Source organism: Anser cygnoides, chromosome 1 (genome assembly GCF_040182565.1).
Source record: "Anser cygnoides isolate HZ-2024a breed goose chromosome 1, Taihu_goose_T2T_genome, whole genome shotgun sequence".
Taxonomy (NCBI): domain Eukaryota; kingdom Metazoa; phylum Chordata; class Aves; order Anseriformes; family Anatidae; genus Anser; species Anser cygnoides.
In genome coordinates, this window is record NC_089873.1 from 60,585,371 (window position 1) to 60,600,912 (window position 15,542).

The 15,542-nt window shown below is 36.7% G+C and overlaps 1 protein-coding gene across 5 annotated transcripts in view; it reads right to left on the bottom strand.

Moving 5' to 3' along the window:
- Positions 1-15,542, bottom strand: part of MYBPC1 (myosin binding protein C1) — an 81,693-nt gene that overhangs the window by 21,663 nt on the left and 44,488 nt on the right. For all 5 annotated transcript variants that reach the window (XM_066997552.1, XM_066997542.1, XM_066997549.1 and 2 more), the window contains 11 exons: positions 12,854-12,986; positions 11,014-11,138; positions 9,914-10,019; positions 9,434-9,600; positions 7,615-7,777; positions 6,148-6,254; positions 4,763-4,896; positions 3,490-3,646; positions 2,566-2,670; positions 1,779-1,967; positions 317-451 (listed from right to left, as the gene is read on the bottom strand). In XM_066997552.1, coding sequence (XP_066853653.1) covers positions 317-451; positions 1,779-1,967; positions 2,566-2,670; positions 3,490-3,646; positions 4,763-4,896; positions 6,148-6,254; positions 7,615-7,777; positions 9,434-9,600; positions 9,914-10,019; positions 11,014-11,138; positions 12,854-12,986 — 1,521 coding nt within the window. The remainder of the gene's footprint in view (positions 1-316; positions 452-1,778; positions 1,968-2,565; positions 2,671-3,489; positions 3,647-4,762; positions 4,897-6,147; positions 6,255-7,614; positions 7,778-9,433; positions 9,601-9,913; positions 10,020-11,013; positions 11,139-12,853; positions 12,987-15,542) is intronic.

Genomic DNA, 15,542 nt, shown 5'->3' on the forward strand with positions numbered 1-15,542 from the left:
CCACCCACTCACTTTGTTGCTTCCACTTTTCATTCTTCTGGAAGACAAAAGGGATTACCATGGTACTTGCTACACTGCAACAGATTATATAGTTTTTGATTTGGAGTTCATATCAGATGTAAAATGGGTTGAACTACAACAGCAGGTGGGATCCGGAATACAGCCTAAAGAGAAACCTAAACACAACCCTACTCCTGGAGGTTTCTGACTGATTAATCTCTGCCTTGAAGTGAGAGCAGTAGACACTTGTAGAGAAATCAATGGAGGTCTCACCTATTTTCACTATGAGTAACATACCACAGTCATTGTCACTTACTTCCTTCAAAGCAGTACTCTACAACATAGCCGTCTAAACCTGCTGCTCCAATGTGGTCTGGTGGCCTCCATTTCATCGTAACTGAGGTATCAGTTACTCCATCCACTGCCAGGAGAGTTGGTGGACTGGTAACAGCTGAAACAAGTTAGCAGTGAAGAGAAGGCAGAAAAATACATTACTATAAAAGTTCACATTTTTGGTGTTTTCCTCAAATTTAGCGTCATCAAGCTGTCAGGCAACAGGCTAAATCCTGCCTACCAGGCATTTCCAATCATCCTAGCACTTCTCTCCCAGTTAGGAGAAAAACAAGGAGAAGCAGATACCTCATTCTGTATCTGCTGGCACCCTAACCCAAAGAGCAGTGAAGGGTATTGTAGAGACATTTTGAGTAGCATATTACACAACAGCATGCTGTAGCAATAACAGCTGCCACCTTCTTGCTTCTGTGCATCATGGGGAGCTGTTGAGCGAGGTGGAAACCTTTGCTACCCTACAGAACAAGGCAATTTCTTTTATAAGGACTTGTGATTGTCACAATAGTTTGAAAAACAGTTTCTTTATATTAGAAGGCCACCAAATTAGTCGGTGGTTAAATGAGTGACAAGGCCCTCTGTTACATTAATATAAAGTAAAAATAATAATAGGACATGTAAAATGGTGTAAAATATAACCTAACCTAAGTGCATGTGAGCATAACCTTACCTTTACTAAAAGGTAAAATATAACCTAACCTAATCTAACCTTGCAAAAGGATATCAAAAATATTTGATTCCTTTCTGGAAAAAAAAAAAAAAAACACAACACCATACTTCAGTTAATGGGGATCAGTGATGCATAGATTAATTCACATTAGAGACTATTCAAATCTATCTTAGAATATGATTCATTATAAGATATTTAGCAAATTCACTTATTTTTTATTTCCATAGATAGATTACATACCCGTTCTTTAAAAACGGAAATCTATAGACTCTTTGTGAATAAAATATGTAGTGATCTTCAGACTTCTGGTCACTTTTCTGGGTATTTTTGACCAAAAGTCATTGTCTGACTGAACTTAGAGCAGGAGAAACAGAACAACCAAGAGAATACTCCATCATTATCAATTCTCTAAATTGCCAGTAGTTTGATTTTATTGACTCAATACACAGAGACATGAAACTATGAATTTATAGCTATTATTATCCTTAAAAAACATTGACTGTAGTATATTGGGCTCACCCATAGCATGTCACTGCTTTATCGTAGTGCAGCATTTTCTGCCTATACCTATTTGTTTCTTGTTTATGAAAGACTATAAATCCTTCAGGGATAGACATAAAATTTATGTAGCATCTAGTAAAGACATCTCATGAGCAACACAAGCATAGAAAGAACTACGGTTGTATACTTAAATGACTTCAATAATGTATCAAAGATTATTGTCTAATGCATAGCCATTTTTCTATTCTTGTTTACTTACCTAAAGGAACGAAGGACTTTGAAGGCATACTTGGTTTGGAAATGCCTATTGCATTAACAGCAAATACACGGACCTCATAAGCAACACCTTCAATCATCTTCTTTGGCTCAAAAGTTGTTTCTTTACACAGTTCAAAATTCAGCCTCATCCACCTGGAGCTTTGTTTCTTTTTCCTTTCAATGAAATAACCTATTGACCAAACAAAATAGTATTAGAGAGGCCATTTTTGACTGGTCAATATCTCTTTTTCTGGATACAGCTCAATATCCTCTTCTAGCTTCAGAGTGGTTTGGGGATTATTGTTTAATTTTTCTCTTTGCAGATTATCTGATAGTCACCCATTTGGCCTTCATGGCCACATACAAAGTTTTTCCAAACTCTACTTACAACACTGCTGTATTTAGTTTAGAGTGCAAAGGGCCTGATTTTGCTGCTCTTTGACTTTCTTCTTGGTTCATCACATTAGAAGATTTACTGAGTAAATTATTTCTGAAATCCCTGCTAACATTCAAACAGACTAATTTATCAAGTTTTGGTATTATAAGAGGTTGTCTTTTTAAGTAGGGGGATTGATAATTTGGCAACATACAAAATGAAAAATCTCAAAGCATTAAAAAACCAGATATGTGATAAAAATGAAGACTGAATATAACATTCTTGCAGTGAACTACTCAGAGGGCCACTCTCCAAGGCCTGAGCTGAGCTCTGATACTATGATGTCCAATAACTGCAGTGAGTTTCTTTTGTCTCTATTAGAGCATCACCAGCCAAAAAGAAAAGTATGTACCTAAGATAGGTGATCCACCATCATTTGCTGGAGGTTCCCAGGTCATAACACACCAGTCTTCACCGACCTCAGTCACATTTGGTGCCTGAGGAGGATCAGGCACATCTGTTGTAAAAAACAAAAACAAACTTTTCTTTGCACAGTTCCTGGATTCAGTAGAAGCAGTGCAGAGCCCTCAGGCCTGATATTTAAGGCACTTCTATGGGAGATACAGCTTTGTAAACTTTAGGGCTGAGAAACAAATTGAAACTAAATTTGCCCATCTTGAATAAATCCTCTGACCAACAGGCAAGAGCACAGTGATAACATCAGCAGAAGCCATTGACTTTATTTTTTAAGCAAGCAGTTGTTGCATTATTTTGTATGGATCCTGATTTGGCAGACGTGATTTAAGAGTTTCTAATATGGAGAGAGAAAGAGAAAGGAGGTCTTTGTAGATCCTTCATGGCTGGTGGTTAGGAAGGAATAAATGCCAAGTTCTTCAGTACAGTCAAGACACCTTAGCTGTACTTGAGGGCATGTGCCAAGGACCACAGTTACCAGGAGAATGAAGAATGTTAAAAGCAGCCTGAGACAACTGCAGAAGCTTGACCCCAGTAAAGTGAGGTGGCAGCAGGAGTAGTAATTAACTCCTACTTAAATCCCAGGCTGAGCTCATGTGTCCTTCATTAACTCTGTGCCTTAGTATCCTTGCACCTCATTTCCATATCTGAAAATGAGCAAAAACAGGAAAATGGAAGATTTCTGAGAATCTTCAACAGTTTGGTAGCTAGGGAGGACAGCATCTACAGGAGAGACCCTTCAGATACAGGAAGAAAAATTTGGCTATAGTTGTGCAGAAAAGCAGGATCATTTCAGGGATCATTTATTGAAAAGGGCCATGATAAAAGACATCGCTCGTGTGCACTGTTCCACATGACTTACCAACCACTTTAATGTTGATTAGAGCTGTGTCCTCTCCAGCCTCATTCTTCAATGTTATTCTGAAAGGACCTGAATCTTCTCTCTCAGCTGTGTCAATGACCAGACAGCTGCTGTCTGGGTATGTTTCTGCCCGTATTCTTCCACTGTCTGTGATCCACTAGGAATCAAAGTAATTTGAGGGAAAAGTCATGGCTTCTGATTTGACATTCAAAATATTCAAAAATCAAAATCCAAGTGCAGTGCTGGACGCTTCACATTTCATCAAAAAGTGTCCATGTGAAAAATCATATTAAAGCTCTGGTTTTCAGTCAGCAGATTATCACGAAAATGACAAAATAACCAAGGGATAAATAATTAACTTCAAAATACTGTGACTGTTTAGTACTCAGTTTGGCCATTACATCTCAAAGGAAAGGTCACTAGTCTCACTTACCCTGTGAGCAAGAACATGCTTATATCAACACTATCAGATGTTAATTTTTGAAAAGAGAATAGCGGATTTTCCCAAAAGTCAGATTGAAATGTAATTCATACAGTTTTAAAGCTCAGATGGATTGCAGTGGTCAGTAGTTTGTCTTCATTCATTTCAAATAATCAATGGAGTAATTTCTCATTTGGACAAGCCCACGGTGTTGATAATACCATTAATATTTAAAAAATACTAGTCAGATATTTGACCAGATAGGTCTGAAAAATCCAGCAAAAATAACGTTCCCACTTCCACATACCACAATGAAAATTTAAATGTGAAAAGTCTGGCTTTTTGATATATACAGTCAGGGATGGGTCCATGCAAAGTTTTCAATGAAGACATCAGATGCAAGACACCAATTGCCCAACCTACCATTTTATTCCAGATTTGACACTCCATCAGAATTTATCATTTATTTTCCAAAACTGAACTTTACTATGTCTTCCTGTCAAAACCTAACAGCCATTCTGGGCACTATGTACGCAATAATTAGCTGTCTGGCAGATTTTCACTAGATTTCTTCTGCATCTCATATGTCCCTCTCCTTTACAATTTATTTATAGAAAAACAACAAAAAAAGATTATTTTTCCTTCATAATTTCAGTTTTTCCTCAGAGATCCATAAGATTCTAAACACTATCATTTTTACCCTTCACTTTTGAGGGAGAATAGTTTTTGAGATAAAAAATATCCCCTTCTTATTCTCTGCTATCAAAATCATGTCTTCAGTAGACTAAAGGTTATTTTTTGAAGTAAAAGGCCCCTCATTAAGCTAAAGAAATATGTATAATGACAACATACCTTATCCCCTTTACTCCACATGACTTTTGGAGTTGGCTCACCAGTGATAGGGATTTCAAGTCGTAGTTTGCTTCCTGCCACTACTGTCACAGTGTTATTTTCCCCAAGACCATCAAGGTGGAGTTTAGGAGGATCTGAAAAATGAGAGATTGTACAAATTTTTCTTAAGCTGCCACTCTGAGAGTTCAGGGACCACAAGTCTTGGACACAGACAAACATGCTCTACAGTCTGTATTTTCCTGGCATTTTTAGTCAACTTTTTTTTTTTTTTTTAATAAATTTGTGGAAAAAAAATCAAAGAAAATAATTGATGAAAAATAAATAATAGAACCATAGGAAATTTGGAATAGTAGGACCATAAAAGAAAAATATTCTATCATCCCGAGGCAGAATTATGTATAGTAAAAAAATTTCTGACAGGTTTCCTTTAAGTGGCTCTCAAAAATTTCCACTTATGGCTTTCTACATCTGGTCATTGTAGGCTTTCTTCATCTGGAATTAGCATACTCCAGACATCACTGTTTTTACAGTCACAGTCTTAATCTAAATCCTTTTTCTGAAAATGAAATGGTTACTTTTATTGTACTCCATGGGTATGGAGAACAACTGATGAATATACTCTTACAAAATAAGATTTTATCTTTATTTTATTACAAGATTTTATCTGTGAGCATACTTCCTCCCCTCTTTCTTAACCCTTGCCAATTTTATTTCTATTACAAGTATCCCACATCTTTCAACTTCAATTACAGACCATATTTTCTAAAACTTTCATCATTTATATTGCTTTCCTTTAGACTTCAAATTCACTGGTTGAAATTAAAAGGCAGTGGGATATTGTCAGGGGAAGAGTCAATGCCTTGTTTTATTCTTTATTTTTATTCTTTTTGAAAGAATGGCCTCATTAACAAGCCTTCTTTTCTGCTGACTGAATAAATGATGGCCAGAAACATTTAATTCTATAGATATCATTTAACATATCTAGAGTATAGGTAAATATGTACCTACTCTACTATTTTACCAAACTAAACCATATTTTAAAATATTAACAAGACAATTCTTTGAAGACAACAACACTAAGTCTGAAAATGGATTATAACAGGTGTTTTACACAAACTCTTAATAGTGGTTTAAGTTCAGGAATTCAACATTAAGAAGCCTTCCCTGGGGGCTGCCCCGGGCTTGTAAAATATGACTGAATCCTGAGCACAGGCAGAGCACTCTCTGAATAGCTCACATGCACTTTGCCAAAATAGCAGCTCTGCTTTTTGAGGTAGACACCAGGTCAGAGGAAATGAGCTGATTGTAATCAGGGATATTTCACACTGCTTTTACTTCCCAAATGTCAGAAATATTATATATAACTCATTGTGCCAAGTACTTACCCACAACATGTACTTTGCATGGAATATTGATATTATAGGCATCTGGTACGAACATGTATTCACCCTCATCATCAACAGCAGCGCTCGCTATAATAAATCTGTGGATTCTGTAAAAAAATTGAAAAAGAAATCCATGTACATTATTTTTGAATACTCTTGAAGGCTATCAAGAAAAATCTGCAAAGAAAAAGGTTTAGGAGATCTGTAAAGAAGTGTAAAAATACTGACTGAAAATCGTTTGCTGGATGCTTAGCTGTACTTTAGGTGATTACATACTTTGTGAATTATAGAATATATTATTGAGGTCATCGTCAAATAATGTAAACAGTTCTAACATTTTTTGTTTGAACACAGAAATAGAAGAATACAGGAGTGTAAGCTCTTTGACACTTGGTTTCTGTACTGCCGCCATTAGATTGTAATTTGGTTGTTTAAGAAGAAATCTTTTGGTGATCCCACTGTGAAAATGGTCTAACTTCTGTTAGACCATCTTCATGACAGAAGCCAATCTACTGTTTGTTTGGCAGAACAAAGAAACCTGTGAGAAAAGCATATGCTGCTCTTATTGCCCAACTGCATCTTCCAGGAGTACACTGATATTTTTGCTCTCCTATATTCTGCTCTAAGTTTTATTCAAGGTAGGACTCACCTCTGTGCCCTTCCTGCTCCTCTTTCCCTCATCTCACCCTATAGGCTTATATTGGTTGTGGGGAGCACCTTCACCTTAAGTCAATCCAAGGAGTCATTGGACAGATGGCACTTGTCCCTTACTGGGACTCAGAATTAATGCAAACATTTCATAGCCTGTTTAGGAACATCTTCACAAGCCCAGTTCCCAGCTGTGTGAACTGCCTGCTGAGCTGAAGTCAATGGGATGCAGCTAAAGGTAAGACCTTTTAAAGGGTTGTAGCTAAAGATAGAACCTTTTTTTTTTTTTTCCTTTTTTTTTTCCCCCTTTTTTTTAACTGAAAAACTTTCATTGAAAAAGGACAAATGATAAATGCAAAGGGCATTTGCATTTATTGCAAATAAATACAAAAGGACAAATTGTAAATGCAAAGTATGATATCTCCACATACTTTGCATTGGCAGAGATACAGAGTCTGAGCTGAAACAAAAACAAAATCAGAAAACCTGACATTTTTAAAGCTACATAATTTTAATACTATCTGACAATCATTTTGACCTTACTGCTTAATATCCCATACTAACAGAAACAGCATTGTCAAGAAAAAAGAACAGCTTGAAACTAGATGGATCAAGGATTTGATTATCATCCTCCGCAGCCAAAAGACACAGGATAAAGAGGGTAAGGAGACATGGCTTTTAAGATCATAAGAATAAGTCCGTTTGAAGGACAGAGATCAGACATGATTAACAGATAGTTTTCAGTGAAATAATACACATATTGGTACATCTTTACAATGTTGCTCTATCAAAGGTCAAGTCAATACTCAACATGCTTACCTTCCTTTGTGATAAAGCTTTACACGGTCACTAGCTTCAACCAGTTGTCCATTTTTGTACCATTTCCCTTGCACATTCTCAGATATCTCACATTTCAGGTGGATTTCCTGTCCAAGCCTCACAGTCTGGTCTTCTAGTGCAAGTGATATCTTCAATGGTCTCACTATGGAAAAGAGAAATAGAGATATTAATATTAATATCAAATAATAGCTTATGATTCTGTCACTGAGCTGCTACTAGCAATCACAAGTCTTCAAATCAGAAATATGTCTCTAATACTAAAACTCTGAACTCCATATAAGAGCAATATGTACATGTAAGCCACTTAAGTATGTATATTTTAATGTTTAATTTCCCCATTGTTTGATGCCTTAGAAAAGGTGATCCAAAATACCCATGCCCTGACTAGGGTAATCCCATGGATATATCCCATAGAAGCGTATTTGAATTCTTTCCCCTGTGGTGTTTAGGTGCTGGAGGAGGGTGTTTCTATCCCCTAAAGGCCAGTAAGAAACTTTCAAGATGTGAAAGACCTGTGTCCCCATACCTATGCACCCGAAGGGATTACAGCTTACCTTTCCTGTGACTTAACTGCTCTCATAGCTCCCCCAGGTGAACACAAGACAATTTGGGGATATACTAAAGTAGTTCATTACAAGTAGGAACTAATTTTGAGCCTATTTTGTCAGGCTGTTATCAAAGGCCACCCGGACAGTAAACTTACTTCATACACTACTGGTTCTTCTGTTTGCTAAACCACCTTAATTCATCCTGTGAATACCCACAGATATTACTAGCTTTTGTAAAACTTGAGACCAAGAACTTCCTCTTTCTTGAATAATAGATGCTGTAGACCAGAGTGCAGGCTGAATACACAGTACCATGTGTATGCAGTAAATATCCCTGACTATAATCTGACACAAGAAACAGTGATGGGAAAGGCTACATTTCATAGAAAGACAGTTGGAAAATACTCAACAGAAGATGCATGAATCTATCACTGTGACAGGTATGGTGATGGAGTCCAATAGCCATAGTGGATAATTTTCAACTTGGTAGTAGAATAGCATTAGCTGGTTGTGCTTAGAATGTCATTTTGTATAAAAGAGTCAAAAGAAATATGTGTATTTCAAAACAGAGTGCATGCATATATGACAAGCTTACAGCATAGGACAAACTTACCACAACCATGAACTCAAACACTGTCTGGCTCATCTATGCCAGCAAGGACAAATCTAGTAGTGTACATACATCTACTTGCAAAGCTAGCATTGATATTTTATAACAAATTCTAGTCTGCCTAAAACCAAAGTGGCAGAAGATTATAAGGATTCATAAAATTCTAAAATGTTTTAAAGAGATATACAAACAGTACCGAGGGAGCTACATAGCCATATTTTTGTGCCTATGAGTTTACTTCTGGTCCTGATGCATGTTAACAGTATGCCTAGTTGTGGAATTGTTTATTTTTTCCAACATACTTCCTTTTTTCTGGTTTTGACTCAAAAGACTTGGTTTGGATTTCCTGTGAAAACTTAAAAAGGATTCAAGAAAAGCAAGTACTTTCCTTGAAAGTTTCACTTTGTTGACCCATTATAATTTTGCGTGAATAGCTTTGTTTTCCATCTTAATGGAGTGACAGAAATTTTTCAAGTGTGGCTAAATCATTGCCTATTACTGCAAACTGGATATTTGCAGCTAAGAAATTGGTATGGAAGATAAGTCTCTCTTTAAACCCCCGGAGAAAGGCAAGTAAATTATTTCTGTAAGATAGCAAACTATGACAAACAAAATCAAGAGTAAGATATATTATACTTACAATCAACAGAAAGCTTAGCTTCTGATTGGCCTCCTGTTGTCATTACTGAGTAAGTTGCACTGTCATTTTTTGCAGCTTCCTCTATGATTAAAGTGTGTTTTTTACCCTCAACCTTGATTCGATATCGAGATTTAGGTTCATTGGTAAGTTCTACGCCATTCTTAAACCTAATAGGAAAGAAAGAGTAATTATTTTCCCAATAAAAATCCTGTGTGAATAAGATTCTCATAGACTGAAACTTCCAGAGAAGACTTTATAAGGCTCAAGACACAAGAAAATGTTAAACAAATTCATCCATGAATGTATAAGGACATTTCTTGCTGTTACTACATTTCTAAATAATGTTCTTCTGAGATTTTCTTAAGAAATTTCAGGCTTACTGATACAGAATACGTTATCCACAATTTTGCCTACAACTAAAATATTCTGTCCCCCACCTCTCTCTCAAGGAAAACAGTATCTGTTCAAATTGTGACTTACCATTTCACATTTGCATCATCCTCAGACACTTCACAGCTCAGTTCTACTCGTTCACCAACATAGGTATTGGTATCCTCCAGGCCTTTGGTCACCAAAATTGGAGGATCTTTGACAAGAGAAAATTACAGATTTACAATCTGAGAGAGAAAACTAATTTCAGGAGGTTTTCAAAATCATGGTATAGGAGATAATACAAATTCAAAGTTAAAATTACAAAGCCAGTATTGTAGCATTATTTTCTGCCTGAAATCAGAAAGGAGATTGCTCATTAAGATGCTAGTAAAAAATGTGCTAAATTAAAAACAAAATAAAATAAAAAAATCTGTTCAGATTAATAGCTGCCTTGCATCCCCTTTTATTGATAGCTTGTGCAGGCAAGTTGATATGAGAAGCTGAGATTCATCACTTGCCTGACAGATCCCTCTCAGAAATCAATATTTTCATTAGATCCTGCAGCCTGTTATGCACAACTAGATGACCTGATGGCATAACATTGTGCCCTTACTGCTTTAGTCCCTTCTTCTTGTCAAAACTCAAGTTTGACAAGACAATAGAAACGTGCACATGGTTAGAAATAGAAATGTAGCACAATGGTTATCCTACTTTCACAGGGGCAATAGATCCATTATTTTAAATAGCTTTCTGATATATTTGATGATTTTTTCTTTCAATGTAAACTTTATTTTCCCAAGTTCAGGAATTCCCCAATTGTTTTCTAAGGGATATCTAACCAAAAGGACCCTTTTAACTCAATTTGTTTTCTGTGTGTGAGGGATGCCATAAATATTATCAGTTAGACTACCAATGTTATGGGAGCAAAAAGCATAAGCAAATGGCCACCTATTCATGGCTTTTGATAGTCTTCCATTAAATCTGGGCAGATGGAGATAAAACTAACTGCTAGAATGTCTGATTTGAGATAAAGTACAAACACAAAAGAAAAAACAGTGAGGAATCACAAAAATAGGGAGTGATCGTAAAGGCTGATAACACAAAAACAAGCATGCACTGAGCCAGATCCTCCCTGTTAATTTCTGTTGCAGTCAAAGAAGCCACACAAATTTACACCAGGTGAAATACGAGCCAGGTGGTGTAGTTACCTCTCACAAACAGTTCTGTGGAGCATTTCTCATCACCAGCTGTTACGTAATAGCGAGCATCATCTGTCATCGTACAGTTATTGATAAATAGAATTCGCTGGTTACCTTTGTGCTCAAAAATGTATCTGTTTAAACAGGAATACAACAAAAATACATTAGAAAAACTGCTGGACCCTTTTCGTTTTATGTAGAAATTCTTCACGGATTATGAGAGGGGAAAACACTGTTTTTTACATAGAACAGGAAAAGCAGTCCTGGAAAGCAATTTCCAAGTTTCAAAAGGAAGAATAAAAACAATCAAAGACCTTGTGGCAAAAAGAGCTATGAGGTAGAGTGATAACAATCAACTTCTGGCTTGCTCCAACATCCCAGGCTTGGATGTTCAGAAAAAAGAAAAAAAAATCAAAATCAAAAATTAACAGGCTCAGAGAGATGACAGAATAAAATGGAGTCTGAAACTCTAGATGAGTAAAGATGAAAATAACCAGTAACAGGAGACCTTCTTCATTCCAACACTCTTAACATTTTTATGAAGCATAATAATAGCTAAGGTTAAGAAGTTAATATTATTGGTAGGCCAGATGGCACAAGAGATCAGTAATGGGATATGAGGTTTTGGTAATGGGATATGTAGCCTTTCACCTTCATGTCACCAGTTTAGATCTGCTCCAGGTTTGTAGTGACCAAAGCTCATTAGCATCTGACAGCTGCTTCAGTGGCCTGGAAGAAATGAACTGGAGCATTCAGTCCAGCTCCTTCTACTGGAGGGGTACATATATAGTTGACTGCAAAGCAGTTCCGAACTATTCATGGCAAAGAAAGGGGCTAAAGAAAAGATACTGTCTTTATTCCACTTATTTGTCAGAAGAATATTAATCCACATCCTTCATTTACTTATCTAGCAATAGAATAAGGGAAACCTGCCATTCTCTGTAAGGGGGCTTTTGCTATTATTATCATTATTTTTAAAATTATTTTTATTTTTTACAGGGCCAGGAAGATTTGCTAGGACTTGGGACTGTTAAGCAACATTTGAGGAACATTACACTGTTGTGCATTACTGTTCTTAGCTGCACGTGACTTCGGAATGGGATTTTCTACAGCAGTTTGTAAAAGCTAGTTTTGTGAACATTAGGGACAGGGCTCAAGTTCCAGTCTTTGTTTTACCTGTACTCATGTCTGCACCCAAAAAGCCACTTGTTGTATGTGAAGCCAGAGTATAAACCAATATGTAGGTGATAGAGATGATGGAGAAGCTTAGGTATAGTAGACAAACTGCACGTGGCTGAAGTCACTTTGAGGTTGCTGACTTCACTGTGAGTGATAAATGGGTAGTGGAGGGTGACACACACCTCATTCCCCTTTCCTCCCTAACACAAATTATCTAATTAACAGATAGTGTTGCCTAGAGATAATTTTACAGGTGGCTTATGAGCCAGGTAGGCAAGTATGTAATATTAAATGTTGCTCCTCTTAGAAATGAATTACTATAGAAAGATTTTGACCTTCTGATACAGAATTGCAGACAAGAAACTTATTTACTCACAAAGCTTCCTGACTTTTTAAAAACTACCAAGCAGAAAATGGATCTATGTTTTGTTGAGGATCTTTAATTCTCTTCTCTCAAGATAAAACAGAAGAATCTATGTTAACATTTAGCCTACAGTGAACATTTCTGGGCCACGAGCAGTATGGTATCATTTACATACTTTTTCAAGTATAATGAAATGCCAGAAATAAAATCTGTGCAAACCTTGGCAAAGAGAGATCTATACATCACATTTGTCAAGGAGGTACATATGTACCTATTTTATTGCTTATATACAATAAAACCACTTACTTTGTACTTGGTCGTATTTCTTGGCCATTTTTATACCACTTGAGCTCTACTGTTGGATCTGCTAGCTCCACCATGAACCTTACTTTGCCTCCTTTATCTACCTGGTATGCAGGATCAAGACCTTTGGCAAATGCTGTTGCGGAAGAGAAGTGTTATTATAAAAGAAGATCAGAAAACAAATGGGAATATGAATGCTGAAATTGCATTGCATAAGACTCATTAGAGCTATCAGAATATATACACACCATGTTATGCATCACTCTTAAATCTTGGGCTGGTCCAAACAAATCAGTTTATTTTCTAGAAACAGTATCAGCAAAAGTGTAGAGCTATGCAACTCTGATTACCCTTACGAAGTTAGTATCTATCTCTTCATGACTTTGCAGTATGACCCTGTTATGAACAGGATTGAGTAGACGTAGCTCTGACAGCTTGCTGAGAATCACTATTTTGGAGTAAAATTGTATACAGGTGGTGCAGTGGAATCATTTAGAATCTGTTAAACAGGACTTCTCTATCAGCACCGCCACTCAAGTTAACAGGGAATTTTAAGCTAAAATTTCTTTTGAGGTTCCCACTATCAGAATAAACACATTGAGTTGTCTAAAAGCCAAATTAATTTTCCTGATTCTTTTTGAAGGTTGTAAAGTGTAAATTGCAATTCCACTTGTGATAAATGTTCCAGCTGCCAAACATTTGCAAAAATATCTGAAACCAGTCAAAAGCTCTCCATCTGTGAATCCTAGTGGAGCTTTTCAAAGCAATTCTTTGAGATGTGCAAATGTAGGCCAAGTTGTTCTGGGCAAGGTAAGGCTATAATTCAAACATTTCAAAACACTTTAGCATCAACATTTAGTTATTGCCAGCTACAAATATTAGACCCAGGGGAGTAGATGACCTATGGCTCAAAAATGAATGATGCCTCAAACGCATCACCAGCTGCTAAATAATCAACTTCTGATAAAGTTTATATTATGCATGTCTCATTGCAGGGGACTGAGGATATTGAAACAGCAGGAACAGAACTACTACATTTGAACAGGATTTTTTTTTTTTTTTTAGATCTTACTGAAGTGTAAGAGATTTCAATTTATAATAAAGGCAGCTTAAGGGGAAAAACACCCTACTATCGGCCTGTCATATAGACATTTTGCATACTGTCTAAAGATGCTTCTGTAGGGAAAGCCCTGACTACAGAAAAATCCTAATATGGCTGGCAGCCTCATCCTACTCAACATGGATCTGGGGAGAGGGACCAGACAGACTGGTACCAAGTGCTGAGGGATGCTCTTTTCACATTACAACATTCCAGCACCTCCATGTGATGCATCTGGGTAGGGAGCAGTTCTTCCTGCCAGCTGCACAATTCCTGCATTAGCTTCCAGGCCTTTCCAGACTCGTAGGGGTTGGGGTAGGTGAGGAGTTTCCCTGTTCTTCAACCCCTTAGATATCTCCACTGGATTCAAAAACTGACACAGTGTCTCAGCCAAAAAACATCAACTCCATTTCTCCCAACAGTGGCTAGAATCAGATATGCGAGCAAATGAAGAGGTTATCCATAAAGGTTAATTTATAGTAGCATCACAAGTGTGATGATGTGAGGTAAAGGAGGAGGAGAAAGGGTGTATCAGGCAGCTGGATTACTGCAAAATATTTTAAATTAGCTTTTGTACTTGTTGAGAGAAAGTTTTGTTGTTCTTATCTAGATGAACTCTTTCAATCAGACTTTGTCTCAACAACACTTTTGGATGGGAAATCCCTATGAAGTATATGCCTAAAAAGATGTTGTCTTTTCATAACTTAAAATCTGTTATTCTTTCTTTTATACTGGATATCCTGTATCATTAGTTATGAGTTTGTAGACTAGAATGTTAAAAAATAAATTACTCTAAAAGCAACGAAATTTATGGATCTTTGAATATCCAGGTGGCTATAAACAATTGAATATTTCCGAAGAAGAATGAAGTAAGTACAACAGTTTGTTTTACTTCTAAGAATTTAAGACAAGTTGAAATAGGCATATCTATGTATCAAATATATTGATTCAGAATATCTAATATGGCCATAAAATTCAGTGCAGAACTAGAAATATCAAGCAAAGACAGTTTTGCATCATCTTTATACTCAGCACATTTTGGAGCAAGCCAAGTCTTGGTCCAGTCTCTGCCAGAAGTTATGGTTGCTTGAACACTGTTCTAACTTCACCCGTATGCTATTGATCCCAGTAACTATTTTACAGGGTGACAATCATCATGGGTTAATGAAATTTTGGCCAAGCTTCCTTTCCTTTGGGAAGGTTCCTGCATTCATGTGGGGGTGGAGGATTTCATCTATGCAAAAAGGGAATCTTCCAGGAAACCAGTGGAGCAGCAGATGTATATTGCATCCAGTTCTGAAATGCTCACCCGAAACATGCAAATGACACACGACAAAATAGTATTATGGATAGCATGATGTATTTGTATGTGTATGTTTCTGTGTCTATACATATTGTTAAACATATACCTATACTTTATATACACATATGTATAAGCACATATCTATATTTATGTATGTACATATTGTACTGCACATATTATTCAGTACGGTAGCTGGAGAAAGATAGCCCTGAATGCGCTTACCCAGCAGAGGGTGAAGGGTTTTTAGTTCAGCTGGGATTTCAAAGAAATGTCAGATTAAGAGCAAAATG